Source organism: Corvus brachyrhynchos, unplaced genomic scaffold (assembly GCF_000691975.1).
Source record: "Corvus brachyrhynchos isolate BGI_N302 unplaced genomic scaffold, ASM69197v1 scaffold44, whole genome shotgun sequence".
Classification (NCBI taxonomy): Eukaryota; Metazoa; Chordata; class Aves; order Passeriformes; family Corvidae; genus Corvus; species Corvus brachyrhynchos.
The window spans coordinates 5,733,825-5,750,127 of record NW_008238359.1 but is presented as its reverse complement, the minus strand read 5'-3'; the positions used below and the strand labels follow the sequence as shown (position 1 = coordinate 5,750,127).

The 16,303-nt window shown below is 43.9% G+C and overlaps 1 protein-coding gene across 1 annotated transcript in view; it reads right to left on the bottom strand.

Moving 5' to 3' along the window:
* Positions 1-6,467: 6,467 nt before the first annotated feature.
* The window catches only part of RAB30 (RAB30, member RAS oncogene family), a 41,922-nt gene continuing 32,086 nt past the window's right edge, over positions 6,468-16,303 (bottom strand). Inside the window, exons 2-5 of the mRNA XM_008634928.2 lie at positions 16,132-16,232; positions 14,647-14,730; positions 9,767-9,950; positions 6,468-7,625 (exon numbers count right to left, since the gene is read on the bottom strand). Of these exons, the coding sequence (XP_008633150.1) occupies positions 7,375-7,625; positions 9,767-9,950; positions 14,647-14,730; positions 16,132-16,224 (612 nt within the window). The 5' untranslated portion in view covers positions 16,225-16,232 and the 3' untranslated portion in view covers positions 6,468-7,374. The remainder of the gene's footprint in view (positions 7,626-9,766; positions 9,951-14,646; positions 14,731-16,131; positions 16,233-16,303) is intronic.

Genomic DNA, 16,303 nt, shown 5'->3' with positions numbered 1-16,303 from the left:
GAAATAAAAGAGCAGAAAGAGCCTTGTCCTATATTGACAGCTGAGTGACTGCAGCTGCTCCAGTCTCAGGGTTTTGGGGTTTTTTTCCTTTTGTAAACAGCTGTGGAGAATAAAATGGATGTGACATATCTGCAGTGCATCTTATTATGCTAAAAACTATGGCATATTTTAAACTACTTCCCTAATATCCAGAGATATACTTGTCACTCTAAATCAGCATAGTAACAAGCACTGGGCTTGCTCCATACTCTCATTAGAGGGCCTTTTCTCCACTAAAATGTTGGCTTCAGAAGTTAGTTTTTCCCCCTTCAGTGCTGGCTGTGTGTGAGGATGAATAGTAACCCTTTCTTCCCAACAGGCTGCAAGAGCTGAGGCAATGGTAGTGCCTGAAATCATAGCAGCTCTCTCCACCATAGACCAGATATTTTATTCCCCCTCTATTAAAATTTAAAAATGGCATTCCCTCTCCTCTGCTTGCCCTTCTGTAAAGATTCAGCTGCTGGGACACTGCAGGACACTACATTTACTACAGCTCTGTGCCAGTGACGCAACCCCGGCCCTCGGAGACATTCACAGCATCCCCCAGTGACAGCTCCTCCTCCACACTGCCCCAAGTCTCACTGGATGGAGAGCAGCACCCACCTACTCACTGGAGAGCAACTCATTTGCACCAAACTCCCATCAATCCTTAATGTCTGAATCTCTTGTATTGATCCTGTAAGAAGGGAAGTATTCCTTACAGGGTGTCCTGGCTGGAAAGGACTTACTGAGTTAGTAAGAAGCTTGAGGTGGCACAGAAGATGAGCCTCTGATGCTCTTCTTTCTAACTAAAGCAGGAGTCAGATCCAGTGGTTCATGCAATCAGATCATCCCTCCACAGTGCTTGAGGCATGAACAGTAACTAGAGAAGAGCAGATTCATTGATGAGAGGTATTAGAGGAATCAAGCTTTGAAAAGTGCCAAGGTTTGCATTCATATGACACCAGACACTCCCGAGCCCTTGACTGCTGCCCATGAAAACATTAGAATACTTTCAACATCCCCTCTGCCCCAGGGAACCATGCAAAGCTAAAACCATGACTGACACAGGTTTTGGCCATGTCATTTTTTGCCTGAGGACCAGGCATTCAGAAAATGCTCACCAGGGACACCACCACAGTGTACTCACAAATGTGCAGGTCCTTGAGAATGTTATCCCAAGATAAGCAGAAGTGGAAAAAGCAAAAGTGCAAATGTAAAGCTGGCATCTGTTTTTGAGTAATATTGTAGCACTAACCAGAGCTAAAATTATCGAGCTTACTGGAAAAGGATAACTGGTTCAAAAAATGTGGTCACATCCACCAAGTCCTAATTGCAAGTTATTAATGTGAAAAGAGAGACAATGTCCAAGTATTGTTAACCCAGCTCCTGTTCATCCAGACAGATAAGCTGAGCTGTTGACCCTGTCTGTGCTCTTAAAACCAGTCTAATTTTTCACTGACAATGTTTACAGTCAAAATTACACTCATTGCCATCTCATTTTCTGCTCTGTCTGGGTTATCTTCCCCCCGTTATTCCATTGACTCTATTTGAAGGAGCAAGCTTTAGAGATACAGGGTTTTTTTCTGGATATGTGGCTCCCACTCGGAAAGAAACAAACACCTGTGACTCACATGGCATAGTTTTTACTTCTGGTTTAAGTTACAGCTCACTTACATGAGGGGGAAGGTTGTGATGGCATCTGTGAGTGATGACAGCTGGTGCTCTATCCCAGCTGGATACGGTTTAGTACAGCAAAGGTGACTTTGGGTCAGGTGAGTGAAGTGGTGATCAGAGGGGTAAGTCAGAGCAAGGCAGCGTGCTGCTTTGGGAGCCCTGCATCATGGTGAGGATGACTACCCTGCTGTCTGCTTTCATAGCCAAGCTAAATCCTGAACTGAGGCAGATGTGAGATCAGTAACATTTATGGTACATTTAGCTACTGCTCAAGTGGATGATTGCATTTTAAAGACATCACCAGTTCCAGTTGAGGCTGCTCTGCTTAGGATGCACTACTTGCTTATAAGAAATCAAGCTATTGTTTCCCCACCATTCATCATCATAAGACAAGACTGTCCTTCAAAATGATGATCCTTTGCTGCTTGCCAACAGCAGCTACAATTCTTACCCACAGCAACAAGAAGACAGAACTGATGCAAGGAAAAAGGGTGATGTCAAACCCCAAACTTGTTGAGATAACAAAGTTTATAAAAAGAGGAAGAAAAGGTTTTGATTTAACTGGGTTTTCGCTACTAGAATTGATTAGTTATTTCCTTTGGCTCCAGAGGGTCCTCTGGTGAGCCCTTATGTACAGAGACATTTTTAAAAGGATGAAGAGTTTCCATAATTGCTCACTGGGAATTCACAAAGTATCCTCTAGAAACACCTTTTTCTAACTGAATTAATTCAAAAAGGACTTTGTTGGTAGGAGCCAAACACATGAGGATACTGGGTGCTTTGACTCTAAAAGTAAAAGAATGCAGAATTTCTGACTAAATTTCAAAGCAAACCCTTACGAAAGCCCAGAGCAATTAATATCGAATCCATAGATGCAATTTTAAAAGAGGATGGTATGGAGAAAATCCTGAGCATGTGGAACCATCACTTTACTTGCATTTTCTACTCCAGAGTCATCATTCCCTTGCACAAAGGGCTGTAGCATTCATTCTGCCCCACAGCCAGGAGAGGGTTTCTGTGACAGTGTCTCCAACCATATCTGACCCCGATGGCACCACAGGTTCCTAAAGGGCAGCATATCCTGCATGTTTGCTCAGCCTACTTTAATAGCTGGAGAACTTCACCTATTTTCCAACTGAATTCAGCCTCTGACCGCAGGAATCATGCCAGCTCAACATTTCAGCCTGATTTACAGACAGTCCTTCATACTGAAAAGAGAAGACAAGTGGAAAAGCACTTGAACAAACAGTGGTCCTTAGGGATAACAAACAAGGCAAAACCCAGCGGATTTGACTCTAACTAATTGCATCCCTTGTCAGCAAAAGCTCTGGAAAGCCTGTTGTCCCATGTGCATGCCCCCACCGTGCTTCTGCCATCATTAACTTTGACTTTCCCTCTTTTCAAATCACTGTCTCCTGTGTCAGCCTCAGTCTGCTGCTGTTATTACTGGTGCTGAAGGAATTGGATAGCCATTAACTGCTAAACCTAGACTAGCGGGAGCCAACTGTTACCAATACAGCCATTTCCAAAAAATCACAAACAGCACCAGCAGGCTGACAGATATTAAGGGCTGTTTCACGTGCTCCACAGCAAAGAGCAAAGTACTGCCTGACAATTTGTCATGTGTGGTTTTCATTAAATAATGATCACAGGGCCATTTAGCATTCAGCACAAACACGTATCTGACTACACGCTCAAGCAGCTTACCTGGAGGTCAAATCAACTCCTAATTTCACTTTTTCCATCTTATTTCTTTGACCTGAAGAGTTTTTTTTATTTGAGTTTTTTTCCCTTTCATGGGGGAACACAAGTATGGACAGAAAGGAGTCATGGCTTGTCACAGCAAACTCTCGGTGTCAACACCCAATGCAAAACTTCACAGCGAGTACTTCACACCCATGATCTGAAACACTGAATGTTTGGTGGTTTACTCAAGATCAGCCTGACTGAATCAGTGACTCCCACTGGAAATCAGTTTAGACCATCCAGTTTTCAGAGATGCTCTTACTAATCTCTGCAAACAGGCTTGCTAGATTAAGCAAACATCTGCTGATCATCCAGTATTGGCTTCTGTTTGGACATAATCATTGTGCTAAAAATGTCAAGAAAGGGCCTCATCACAGGACTACAACAAAAATTAACATTCAGCCAGAAATAAGATTACTCCATGGCTGTGAATATATCACCATCATCAAAACACATTCAAATCCAGCAACCACACTAAAAGCTTGGCTCTCATGATAGTAGAGAACATTCCCAGTCAAATTTGGCCCCATTATATCAATTCTGCATGGGTTTTTGATACTTTATCCAGCAAGCATCACAAGGCTTTTACTGACAGTTCTCTCAAAAATCTAGAAAAGTGTTCAGTTGGAGAGCTGATTATCATATAATTGGAATTTGTACTTATTTTATGTCTTTTTATTTTTCAAGACTCTGCAGTTGATAAAGTTCCTCTTCCAGCTGGGAAGCCTTCAGCAGTAGATCAGACTGTAGAAGAGAAGATAAGCCCTCAGTGCTACAAGGAAAGTTTGGCTGTATGCACTACAGAGATATTCAGAGGTGTACAAAACTACAGCTTTGGTTTATGACCTTGTAAAAATTGCACATACCACCATTGTTTCCTTTCAACTTTTTAAGTCTCCACAGAATAAACACTGAAAGAAATCAGTTCAAATTTGACTGGAGAAGTCAGGTAATTCACTTGAACATCAGCCCAACCACAGCACTCCACCCCGCCACAAAAGCACATCACTGTCTGGAGATGGAGTCCTTACACAAAGATTCCCTAGCAATAAAAAGAACCAGTGCTTTGAGGTTGCTAGTAGGCAGCTAGTCTCCAAAACAGTCACCTACAGTTTAGGAAAGCACTGGGAAAAGATTTAGGCTTCTAGAAATCTCAAAGTAAATATCCAAGAAAATAAAGTTAGCAGTTTCTGCTATTTGACCAGCTCAGTTTGTTCAGTCATGTTGATGCATCAGAGTTCCACTTCCAGAAGTGATGCAAGGAGCACTTTAAAATGCATTTATAGTACACTTGGCAGGGATGAAGAATACCTGCCCAGCTTTGATCTTTTTGGAAACCAGGCTGAGTAACCCATGGGTTTTTTATTGGGCAGTCTCCTTCCTCCCTGATTAAGCTGATCAAAGAGCCCTGCCCTATTTGTTATCAATTATGTGCTGACATGTCCAGCTTTGGGGAGTAAGGGCTACTACAAATTAAATACACGTGGTATTGATTTTTAACTTGAGTGCTACCTGCCATGGAACACCCTGAGACCAGCTCTAGAGAACTACTTAAGAGCTGTGCAGAATCAGCTGTCTTGCAGTTGGGTGCTCCTCACAAGCTCAAATTAAGCTGCATTTGGTGATTTAGGGAATGCTCAAGAAGAAAGATACTGCTCTTCAGCATAGGCTGTATCACATGGTCCAGCACAGCAGAAGCCACCAAGTCCCACACATTTCCAAATCCTCCAGATTACAACATGAGCAGAGACTGAAAAGAACCAGAGCAGAGCAGCAGCTGACATGTTCCCCAACTTCTCACACTTACAGAAGCTCTTTGCTAAATGTTACCTAAATGACAAACTTCATACCACAACTTCTACATCTTCCTTTTACCACTAGTCATGAAAATGACCTAAAAATAGCAAGAAAATATTAAAAATGGCCATATGACAAACCAATCCCCCCTCTCTCTGACACAGTCAACTCCCCGTTACATATCAAAGGCACAATATGATACAACCCAAAGAAATCTTTCCAGGAAACAAAAAAAGCATTTCAAAATGCCTCTTTTTTTCAATTGCCTAGTCATGAAAATGACCTAAAAATAGCAAGAAAATATTAAAAATGGCCATATGACAAACCAATCCCCCCTCTCTCTGACACAGTCAACTCCCCGTTACATATCAAAGGCACAATATGATACAACCCAAAGAAATCTTTCCAGGAAACAAAAAAAGCATTTCAAAATGCCTCTTTTTTTCAATTGCATTTTTTTTTTTCAAGATGTACTTACTGGCAGCTTTTTATGTCAATATAAAAGCTCTGTTATAATCTTCAGTAAAAGCCAAATAATATTAAATTGATTACCTCTAAATCGCAGCATATCATAGCCATGTAATTGCCAGGAGAGATTTATCCAGATTAGCTAAACTGAACTCAAACTCCTAAATATAATTGTTTATGTGCACATTCACTATCTTCTGATTTCGCTTCCATGCCAACGTGTAAATTTCCAATGCGTTGTATGGCACTAGAGGTGGAGTAACATCACAAACTCCAGGGTGCTTCCATTTCAGGGGTTCTGCAGGAAGAAGTTGCCTAAACAGTTACATGTACCAGAGTTTGGGATTAAGGGTGCAAGCATCAGGTAAACAGAATGACTCTACAGCCCTGAACCTATAAGCTACCCTAGCAGAGAGACTAGATGCCAAGAAGAGACCTTCAAGAGCATCTTTGAGAGCAGTTCCACATGGTGAGAGCTGGATGGGTCAGACATGGAATGACACCACTTGCAACCCAGTGCTATTCCCACTTACCGTCAAACCCTCTGCAGATTTGTACTCCTGCCTGTCAACAAGAGCTGTATCTACAAGCTTTGTTTTTCAGCTGGACACATTGCAGATTGCCAGTTCACACCGTGCTTCCTTTGAACCCTTATACACAATCCATACACGCACAAGACTTTGGTCATGTCTGGTGCACTTTTGCCAAGTCCACCAATAATCTTTCCCAAGGCTAACTTTTTACATCAGGACATGACTAAGTAGAGGAGGAATGGTTAATTTATTTATTTATTTATTTTTATTTCTGGAAAGTCTTTTTATCCTTTGTTGGATATCAAAGAAGCACACAGTCCTTTCCCACTATGTTCAGGCCTAGAAAAAGAGGTAATGACATTTTTTTTATTTTTATGAACAGTGCTAATTAGTGTTTTTTCCTAACCAGTCTAAGTTACACATTCAGAAGACAGTAATGTGGTAAGACTACATTTGGCCTATGGAATATTTGCTGAACTGCTAGCACCAAAGGGAGCAACTGAGCTGTATCCATGTCTTCTTCAATCTTGAAAATGTTGCTGTCTGTAACTTTGTTTCTTCCACGTTCATGAAAGTGCCGGTAGATGAGAGACATAACACTATTTCAAACACCAGAGTCCTCCGTGAGGACGCAGGGGCAGACGTTATGTACACGTCCTAAGAGCTTGCTCGCTGACAGCCCAGGAGATCGCCAGTGTAGTCCAAAGTCAGTGTTCATTGCTGCGTTTTTTCTTACTTTGTTTTACTTTAAAAAGGATCAAAACACATTGTTCTGCAAGAGAGATTTTGATCTCTTCAGTATCTTCAAGAAAGGCTGGTCTACTCTCCCCCAGAAGGAAACAAAACAGCTCCTGTTCTGCATTACATGAAGCACTTGTGCTTCATGTAACTCTTCCTTTTCTGACTTGCTCCACAGACTGCAAGAAAAATGAAATTTAAACCCTGTTGTATTCTGCTACATTGCCATGCAGCTGGAGCCATCAGCCTGCCATGTTTCCAGGACTGTAACCTGACTCTGAGTAAACCAGATGGGTCAGATTGGCAGGAATTCCTTCAAGTAGATAAATCCCAGCATAGGAAAAAAAAAAAAAATCCACTTGGCGCATGGCAGAAGGGGCAATCACAAGCCAGCTCTTTAATTAAAATTACAGCAAGTCAAGTAGCTGATACTTTTCCCCTCTCCTGGTAAGGGGGATGAGACATTGTTCACAAGGGTGTTCTGTCGTGCCTCGCTGATCAACCGGCAGGCCAAGTCCAGGAAGAGTTTTTCCACATTATCCGATTCTTTTGCTGACGTTTCCAGATAGTACATGTCCTGTGCTTCAGAAAACTCTGCAGCTCTTTGCTGGGAGACTTCCCTCTTATCAGCTAAATCAATCTTATTACCTGCATTGATAAAATATTTTAGAAAAGGAGTTAATTTGATTTCAAAACCAAGAGAAACTGAGGTCTATAAAGGATAAATAAGAGTTTGGTTCAATATATGTATGGACAGTGGTTTGGATATGAAACTCCCAGTGCTTGCTTTCCCCTCTAAATAATGGATTCCCTGAAACACCCAAGTCCACTTAATATCAGCTCATTTAATGAAATATGCCCTGTGAGCATCCAAGTCAGTTTGCTTTAATTTAGTACCAGTGCATCTGTTTGCTGCTATCAACCAACATTAAAGGATTTCCATTCTAGCATCTATTGAAAATTCTCCTGTGCTTGCTCTGAGGAGCACTTAAAATGTCAATTATAGCATATGAGACACTAAATGTGATATTCATCATGTTGTTACAACCTTTTAAAAAAGCCTGGCATGGAAGGAAGCTTCCCTACTTCAATATTCCAGTATAGGATTTGGCTGTGCAGGCTGGAAGATGGATGGGCTTGGAGGGCACTTGCACAGCAAGGCGGGGTGAGAAACCAACCCCTTGGTTCAGAGAGATCTGTTTAGCAGAGAGTTGATTAAAGCTTCAAGCAAGCATCTGATATGATTATACCCTATTGCTGGCCACTTAACTTCAAACATGGTGTTTCTGCCATAAATTAATCTCACAGCAAAGGTAACAGACCAGGACCTGCAATAACAGGCAGCTCTGCCCCCGGACTTAGCAGGCTCAGGAGGAAACATCTCCTGGCCCCACTCCTACCAGCAATTTTGTGAGAGTTCGTGGGAAAAGGTGGTGTTTCCATTGGCAAGCCTTGTCTCATTGCCTTCCCCTTATCCAAGAGGGATCCAAGGAGATCCAAGATGTCTTTCTTTCCCAGTAAAGCAGTGTCTTGGACCCACTGCATGCACTGAAGTTACCCTTCTAAACAGACTATCACTCAACAGAAGTGATTTATGGGTGTCACCATCTTCGAAGTGTGCGTTATGACTAAAATATGATTTATATGTTGTGCTGTAGATGCTAGCAATTAGCTTAATGTTCACTGAAAATTTTAATATACATTTGTTAGTCACTTATTAATTATTTGTACTAATTTGTATTAATCATTTGTACCCAGGCCATACTCAAGGAGTATGAGTTTCTTGTATGGAAGCTCTATAAAACCGACAGCTCACTTGAAGTAGCACTGGGGCATATAAAACTCAAAAGATTTTTTTTTAAATACACTTTTAGACACTTCTTACAATGACCTAGATTTTTTCATTTAAATAGCAAACTATTAAAGGTCACACTGTAGCAGGAAACTTCTTAGCTTTCCCCAAGTTATTTTTCCACTGTTCTTTATATATTCTTGGATCTTTAAAAGCCAAGTCCCAACTATCAGATGCTGAAAGCAGAGCATGGAAAAGCACTGGTAGGCAAAATAACCTTCCCCTTGCTTGTAGCAGACAGATGGCCTGAGGTCTGTTTTGCCTTGAGTTGAAGCTCTATAGATTAATATAACATTCAGTTATTTATTTTTAGTTTCCCTAAAACCCATGCAAGAACATCCAGTTTTCCAGCTCTGCCCCACCTATGAATGCTATGATCCACACAACCATCACGTCCTGATGTGGTTCACAGATCCTTACCACTTAAGCCAAGACTGGTTGTTCCATACCTATGGGCTATAGCAACCTGCAGACATCACCAGCTTGAGCAGATCCTCACATATTTGTAGAGATCTGATCCTGGAGTCACAAGGGGAACTGCTCTATTCTTAGCTCAGTGATAGCTGCACCATCTACATTTCAGTCCTTTATGGGACCAACTGGTGGTCCCATCCCCCTCTGCAGGCAGTAGCCTTAGACCCAGAACAGGACCACACTTTAAGAAGTGGCCATGGCATCCTGAACACCACTATCAGCATCCTGGGGTTATTTACAGAAGGAACGCTCCAAGCACTGGGTTCAAGGCCGCACACTGTGCCCACTGCAGCTACAACCGGTTGGCAACAAGATCCAGCACACCAGTCCAAGCACCCTGCACCACCAGGGGACAGAGATGCCAGGTCTTCCTCCTGCTAACATCTCCACCTGCCCCCCACGCCAGGCACGCACAGCTCGCCCCCTCGCACACCTCCTGGTGGTGAGGGGCCGTGGTGCTTACCCACGAGCACGGTGATGACCTTGTTGCTGGCATACTGCTCGATTTCCCGCAGCCACTCGGGCAGGCAGCGGAAGGACTCCTCGCAGGTGATGTCATAGGTCAGGATGAGCGCGTTGGCGCTGCGATAGTAACTCTGCGTGATGGACCGGAACCGCTCCTGGCCTGCCGTGTCCCAGATCTGCAGCTTTTGCCATGGCAAGGAAGGGCAGCAAAAGGCAAAAGAAAAAGTTAATTACATTTTTTTTATTTGATAGCAGCACCATTTTGACCTAAAAAAATCCCCTTCAGGGCAAAACCAATCCTGGGAAAGCACTTAGCTCTTCTCCCTTCAGCTTCCCTTCCCCCAGCATTATTTGTTTCTGTTCCTGCACTTGTGGATTGAAATGCAAGGCACAAAGTCAGCTGGCACTGAGGCCGACAGCCCCGGATGCTGCAGGTCTGTCAGCTTCCATGCAACTTCTAGCATCTCCCTCTGCAGAGGGGCAGAGCTGCCAGCCTGGAGGGGCTAGAGGGAGAAAGTCACTTCTCCCACCCCTGAAGTCCAACAACAGCAGCTTCCATTCCCAAGAAGGAATAGGAATGCCTCTCCTCTAGCCCACAGATCTGGTTACAGTTATCCAGAGACAATGCAGTGATGGGTGGAAAGCACAGGACTGAACAAGGAGCTCAGCTGAAGGCTTATCTAAGGTTGGTAACACATTTCCTCTCTACAACTTCAGCCATCTCATCCAGCTGCTCACTGTTTGCCTTCCCAACATGTAGAATTGGCTGACATGTCCTTAACTACATCAAAGAATCCTAAAATGGTTTGGGTTCCAGCCCCCCAGCCATGGGCAGAACACCTTCCACTAGACCAGATTGTTCAAAGCCTCATCCAGCCTGGCCTTGAACACTTCCAGGGATGGGGCATCCACAGCTTCTCTGGACAGCCTGTTCCTGTGTCTCACCACCATCAAAGAACTCATGAATTTTTGCCAAACCCTCTGGATCCACAAAGACAACATATATTTCCCAATACAAACTAGACTTATACTGGTTTTATATTTTAACCATCTGATAGTTTTTGGTGGGTCACCAAAACCTCAATTCTTCAAAAAGGAAGTCCAAGAAACAAACACCCATGATTAACATAATTTCAAGATAAAAGATTATTTCTCTGCTTCAGCTTTTATTTTTTTAAAGGACCTCTCCCTGGAATTAAATATGTGGAAGGATGATTTCTAGCCAAAAATCCTGTGTACTTTGGGAAGAAAAAGGTAAAGTATTTAAGATTTTTTCCATATATTCAGCAGCCTGTACAGAGAAAAACTTATTCTTGCCCAGTTCCAAAGCTGAGCTATGCCAGCCAATCGTCATAAATATGTTAGTTTGAAATGAGAGCCCTCAGTAGCAGCTTTTAGATGTGGGGTATAATTTTGAAAAAAAAGCCCACTTTTTTTTTGCAGAGAAAGTAATTGTGGCTGGCTCACAGCTCCTGGGCACCTTTGTGCTTTTAATCTCTTGGCATAGTTGTACTTAAATGGCTGAATCTGGTATCTGTAAAGTGACACACAAAACCGTAAGTGAAATTACTTGCACATGAAAACCAGATAATGAATGAGTCCTCCTTAAAACAAACCAGCCTCCAAACTCTGGCAGATGGAAAGATACAGATAATTCTGTTGTTACTCAGCTGTCTCCCGGGAAAAACATTTAATCACTGTCTACTGGCTAACTCCAGCCTATATATGCTCTGCCTTTACTGAGATGACCTCTAAATTGATAAAAATTTGATGTGAATGTGTTCTTCCATTGCTTTAACCTAAGACATTGAAAGCAGAAGAGATTGTGCTGGGGAGAGCAGACATGAGTCCACCTGTGAGCTGGGTGCAGAAGACAGGGAAGAGCCCCCAGTCTTACAGTCACTGATAAACTCTTCCTGCACACAAAATACCCATCTCACACTTTCCCTCACTGGTCATTTCCATCAAATAAAATATTTCACAGCACTTATTTTATTTGTACAGTATTTTTTCCCCTAGAATAAGCAAAGACAGTGTCTGACTCAGCCTGAAGAAAATCTAGATGTTTATTTTTCTTGGTGTCAGCCGATGCTTCCTGCCCTCCCAACACTTGCACACACATTTAACTTTCCACTAATGAGATCACTGTCCATATAGCACAGCCCCCTGCTTGCAGCACTGATGGTGCTTAGCTTTGACCAGCACAGTAACTGCTATCTGCTTTGCTTCAATTTGTGGGCCCTCTTGGTACAAGTGCTGTGCACATTCTTGGAGTTTATTAGAAGAAGCCAGGCAGATCAAAATCCCCCACAACTGCACAGTGCTCTCTCAGCTCATTGGGCAGTCAGCTTTGGTAGCTGCTCATATCTGGAGGAGCTGGCACACAGCTTTCATACTAGGAAGTTCCTCTCCACTGACTGTATAATGCTGTTTTGAAAGCTGGAAAGTATTTTTCCCCAGAAATCCATAATTTATTTTCAAGTCTGAAAACTTTTTTGGTAAACAGCTCTGCTCCCTCATTCTGGATCGCAGCAGACATGCAGGGGAGGCTGCCCAGAACAGAGGCAAGAGTCATGGCTTGGGCAGTGGTAAATGAGCTGACAGCCAGAGCAGCTCTGCTCTGACTCCTTTCTGCTTTTCCCTCTCATTAAATGTTTATTCTCACAAGCACTGCTTACTCAAAAAGTTTCAGCTACAAGACCACTGAAAGAAATCTGTTTGCCTTCCAGACTCCAGAAGGCTCATTCCAGTGCCCAGATGTATCATACTGAGCTCCTGTTAAGTCTTGGTCACTGAAACTGAGCTCCAGCAACTCCAATTTACAGCACTGGCAGGGGCAGGACAGGGACTTTAGGAACCCAGTATTTGCCATGCGAACTATAGCTGATACACCAGCTAGCACTTGCTGAGGCTCTGTGACACACAATCCTGCCCCAAGGTGATTCAGAGAGGACACTTGTGCATTCATCAGACATCTGCAGGGCAGCAGGGACTTTTCATGTAGCTTTTCATCCATGCCCCTGGGACAGCCCACACTGGCACAACTACTGCCAATACTCTCTGAGGAACTCTGCACCCTTAGTCCAAATTAGTCTTAAAACAGGATTATATCACAGGAGCAACACTTCAAACACAGACAAATCCTTAGGGCAAGTTCACCAGTACAAACCCCAGACCTCATGTACAAGCGATGTTCTTAAGGCTCCAGCCAGATGCTTGAAAAGGAGAGATATCTGAAGTAGATCGGATTCATGTCCTCCAGGACTTCCTTTCTGCCTCTAATGATCAAGACAGTCTTGAGACTGCTGGTTTAAACTATGTATATAAGGGAAAAGAATGAATTCCACCTCCAGTGCAGTGATTAAGCCATTTACCAGCTCAGATCCTCTGAGTTGCTTCACTGGAACTGGGTTTGGCTGAGAGAAACATCTCTGCTGTCTATGAGCTTGGGACAAGCAGCATTCATGTCCTGGCCAGCCCTGCTAATCACAACCACCAAGCTGAGCACCAGCACTGCAGGGGCTACACGTGATCCTCACTGCTTCCCTGCCTGCTGCTCTGACCCACCTGCACAGCCATGTGCTGAGTATCAACTTGGTCTTTACCCAGTGAGGGATTTCTACATCTTGTCCTTCACCTCCTCAGGTGGGAAGGTCTCCTGGTGACACACCACCACTTCCCATAGGTTTGTAAGCTCCTCATTCAGCAGAGTGGCAGCCTGCTGATGTGACCATGGCTCTTAAAATATGTCCTAAACTTAGCAACACAACACCCCATTTTCTTCTTAAAAACCCTCTGTGGTGCTGTGTTACAGGTTAAAAAAAAAACCAGGGCTGAAAAACTGCCCAAGGGCACTGTTTCCATCCCATTACTTACACAAGCCTAAAAAACAGGTCTCAATGGCACACCCAGCCACTGTCACACTGGTGCCACTCTCACATTGGGTTTGATATAGGCAGCAAGGGGAAAACTGCTGGTTTTCACTTTGATACCCCTGAATTTCATGCAGGCAGAGTAAATCCAGGAGCAGCTCAGGGACCGTGGACACCTTGATATTAGAGGCTCAAACAACCATACTCTTCTCTCATCTCAGACACCACAGCAGTTCAAGTGAAACCTCTTCTAATGAACAAAGTGGTAGCAGCCAACACTTCTGGGCTCTGGAACCCAACCATGGATCCCATTAAAGCATGAGATTGGTCCCCAGTGTGTTTTGGCCCAGGCAAAGTAGTCCTCTGCCAAGTGATGCTCAGGCTCAGTTTGGGAATTAGCTCAGGACAGGGACAGTTTCCCAGCAGTGGTTTGATTGCAACCACCCTATTTTAGAGGGTGAAAGAGTTAAAAATATGGAGAACTTTGCCCTTTGCAGCTCAACCTGTTGGCTGAAACACAAGTACTGTAATCATCTCTGCTTCTCCCAAATCCATAACTTGGCAGAAGTGGAAGATGAGCCTTTGTTGTGCAGAACCATACAAGAAGCCTGTTCTCCCCAATGGCCATCTTGGAGCTCACAGGAGAAGACTTTCCTCAAGCACAGCCCAGTTTCTGCCTACCAGAAACACAGTGAGCAGATGCTGCACTGAAACACTTCGGGCTTCCTCACCTCCAGCCAGGCATGACCTTACCGTGTCCTAAGCAAGGACAAGAGCTTTGCAAGATCTCCCTGTTCCATTTTCTCCCCTCCAGTAGGTTCACTGTTACAATCCTGATGGTAATGGTGGAGAGGGGCATACAGATTCTTAGACCCTGCATTGCCTAAGCCATGCCAGACAGTTCTGCACTTCCTTGAGTGTCTTCCAGCAGTGGAAAGGCTGCAGCAAGAAACCTCGCCTCTAGTACTGCCACATGAATTTACACTTAAAGTCATCAGGCTCCTACCTTTACTTTTTCACCGTTTATCTCCACAGTTTTAATCATAAAGTCAACCCCAATCGTGGCTCCTTGCCCTGGTGGGAAAAGCCCCTGGAAGAAAACAAGAGTTTGATTAAACTTATTTCTACAGCAAGACAAAACTCTCACTGGGTGTCAATCCTCACCCTTTTCCATCTTCAAAACTATTCATCCGTTGTCCCCTTCCCATGACACTTATTTCCATCACACTTAGAGTGTGACATTTCCCCAGCATGAAGGTTACCATAAATTCAACCCTGTTGTGTTTTCCCTGCCTAATACACCCCTAGTTATGCAGCAAGTCATTGACTTCAGAGGTAAGAACACAGGAAAAGAAGGAAAAAAGAGAGAGGAAAAGCCCTTCTACTTCTGTGCAGTTGGAAGAGGCAGGGGAAGGGTGAGGACCTTCCCAATGCACTGAAAGACATGTGAACATCTGTGTGGGATGAGATGCTTTTGCAACCTTTTGCAACCTCCACAGCACTTTCTCCCTCTTCCCTCCACAGCACCCCATGGCACCGACAGGCATTTCTGGCAGCTCTCAACAACAGGGTCAATCTCTGCACAGCATCTCAGGAGTGAAGCACAGAGCCAGCCATCACCAGTGCCACAGTCATGGCAAGGGACAGCACAATGCTGGTGGTATTTGATTGCAGCACCATCAGATAGGAGCAGCAGCAAACGAAATGAGAGTTGGTAGACCAGAAATCAAAAACTCCAAGTCATGCTGATTTTGGGGCACATCTACCCCCTACAGCAGCTGTGCTACCAAATAAGCAGCAGAAGTGGCCAAAGATTTTTGCTGTTAACCTTTTGGGTTTGACTAGCTTTAGTGCCACTGACTGCCACATGTTTTTGGAGAGCATCTAAAATCACTATAGCTTTAAAACTAAAATTAACAGTGAAGGAGAAAATTGCTGACAATTCCTAGTGGAGAGTGCAACCAAAACCCTGCAACTTGTGCTTTATGATGCATCATGTAAAGCCTTCCCTTCCCCTAGATCACAGAAGCATGGTCTTTTCCCTGCTATTCTGCCACAAAAAAAAAGACATTGGACTGACAGCTCAGGACCCAGATTATCTATTTACTAATGGCAAGTAACAGGGAGAACTCTGTGCAGCAAAGGCTGGGGAGACCAGGCAATTTGTTGGTCCATTGTACTGGTCCAGAATACCACCAAAATAGGAAGAGTTGTCCCAGTGGCTTTCAGAGGGGACTTTCCACCTTCAGAGACGAATGAGCTTTCTCCAACACAAAATCCAGAACAGGGCCAGGTACAGCATTAGACACAGAAGTGCTGCTTGTGCCAGTATGTCACTGTATGTGATGAATGCACCAAGGGTGTGAACAACAAAATGCTTCGGACCTGCGATGCTGGCAGAGCTCTCAGTGTAGAGCCACAGGCTCCATGCTCCCATCCCTGTGCTGTCCCCATCCCAACATTCCACAACCCAAGAGGTGGCCAACCTTACCTGAGTGAAGCGACGGACTAAGCAGGTCTTCCCCACACCGGCGTTGCCGATTAAAACAATTTTGAAGAGGAAATCATAATCTTCCATACTCATTTACGCAGCTGCAAGAGAGACAGAGAGCATACCACTGTGTGAACCAAGTCAGTGGGAACATGCCCTTTTATCCCTGCTG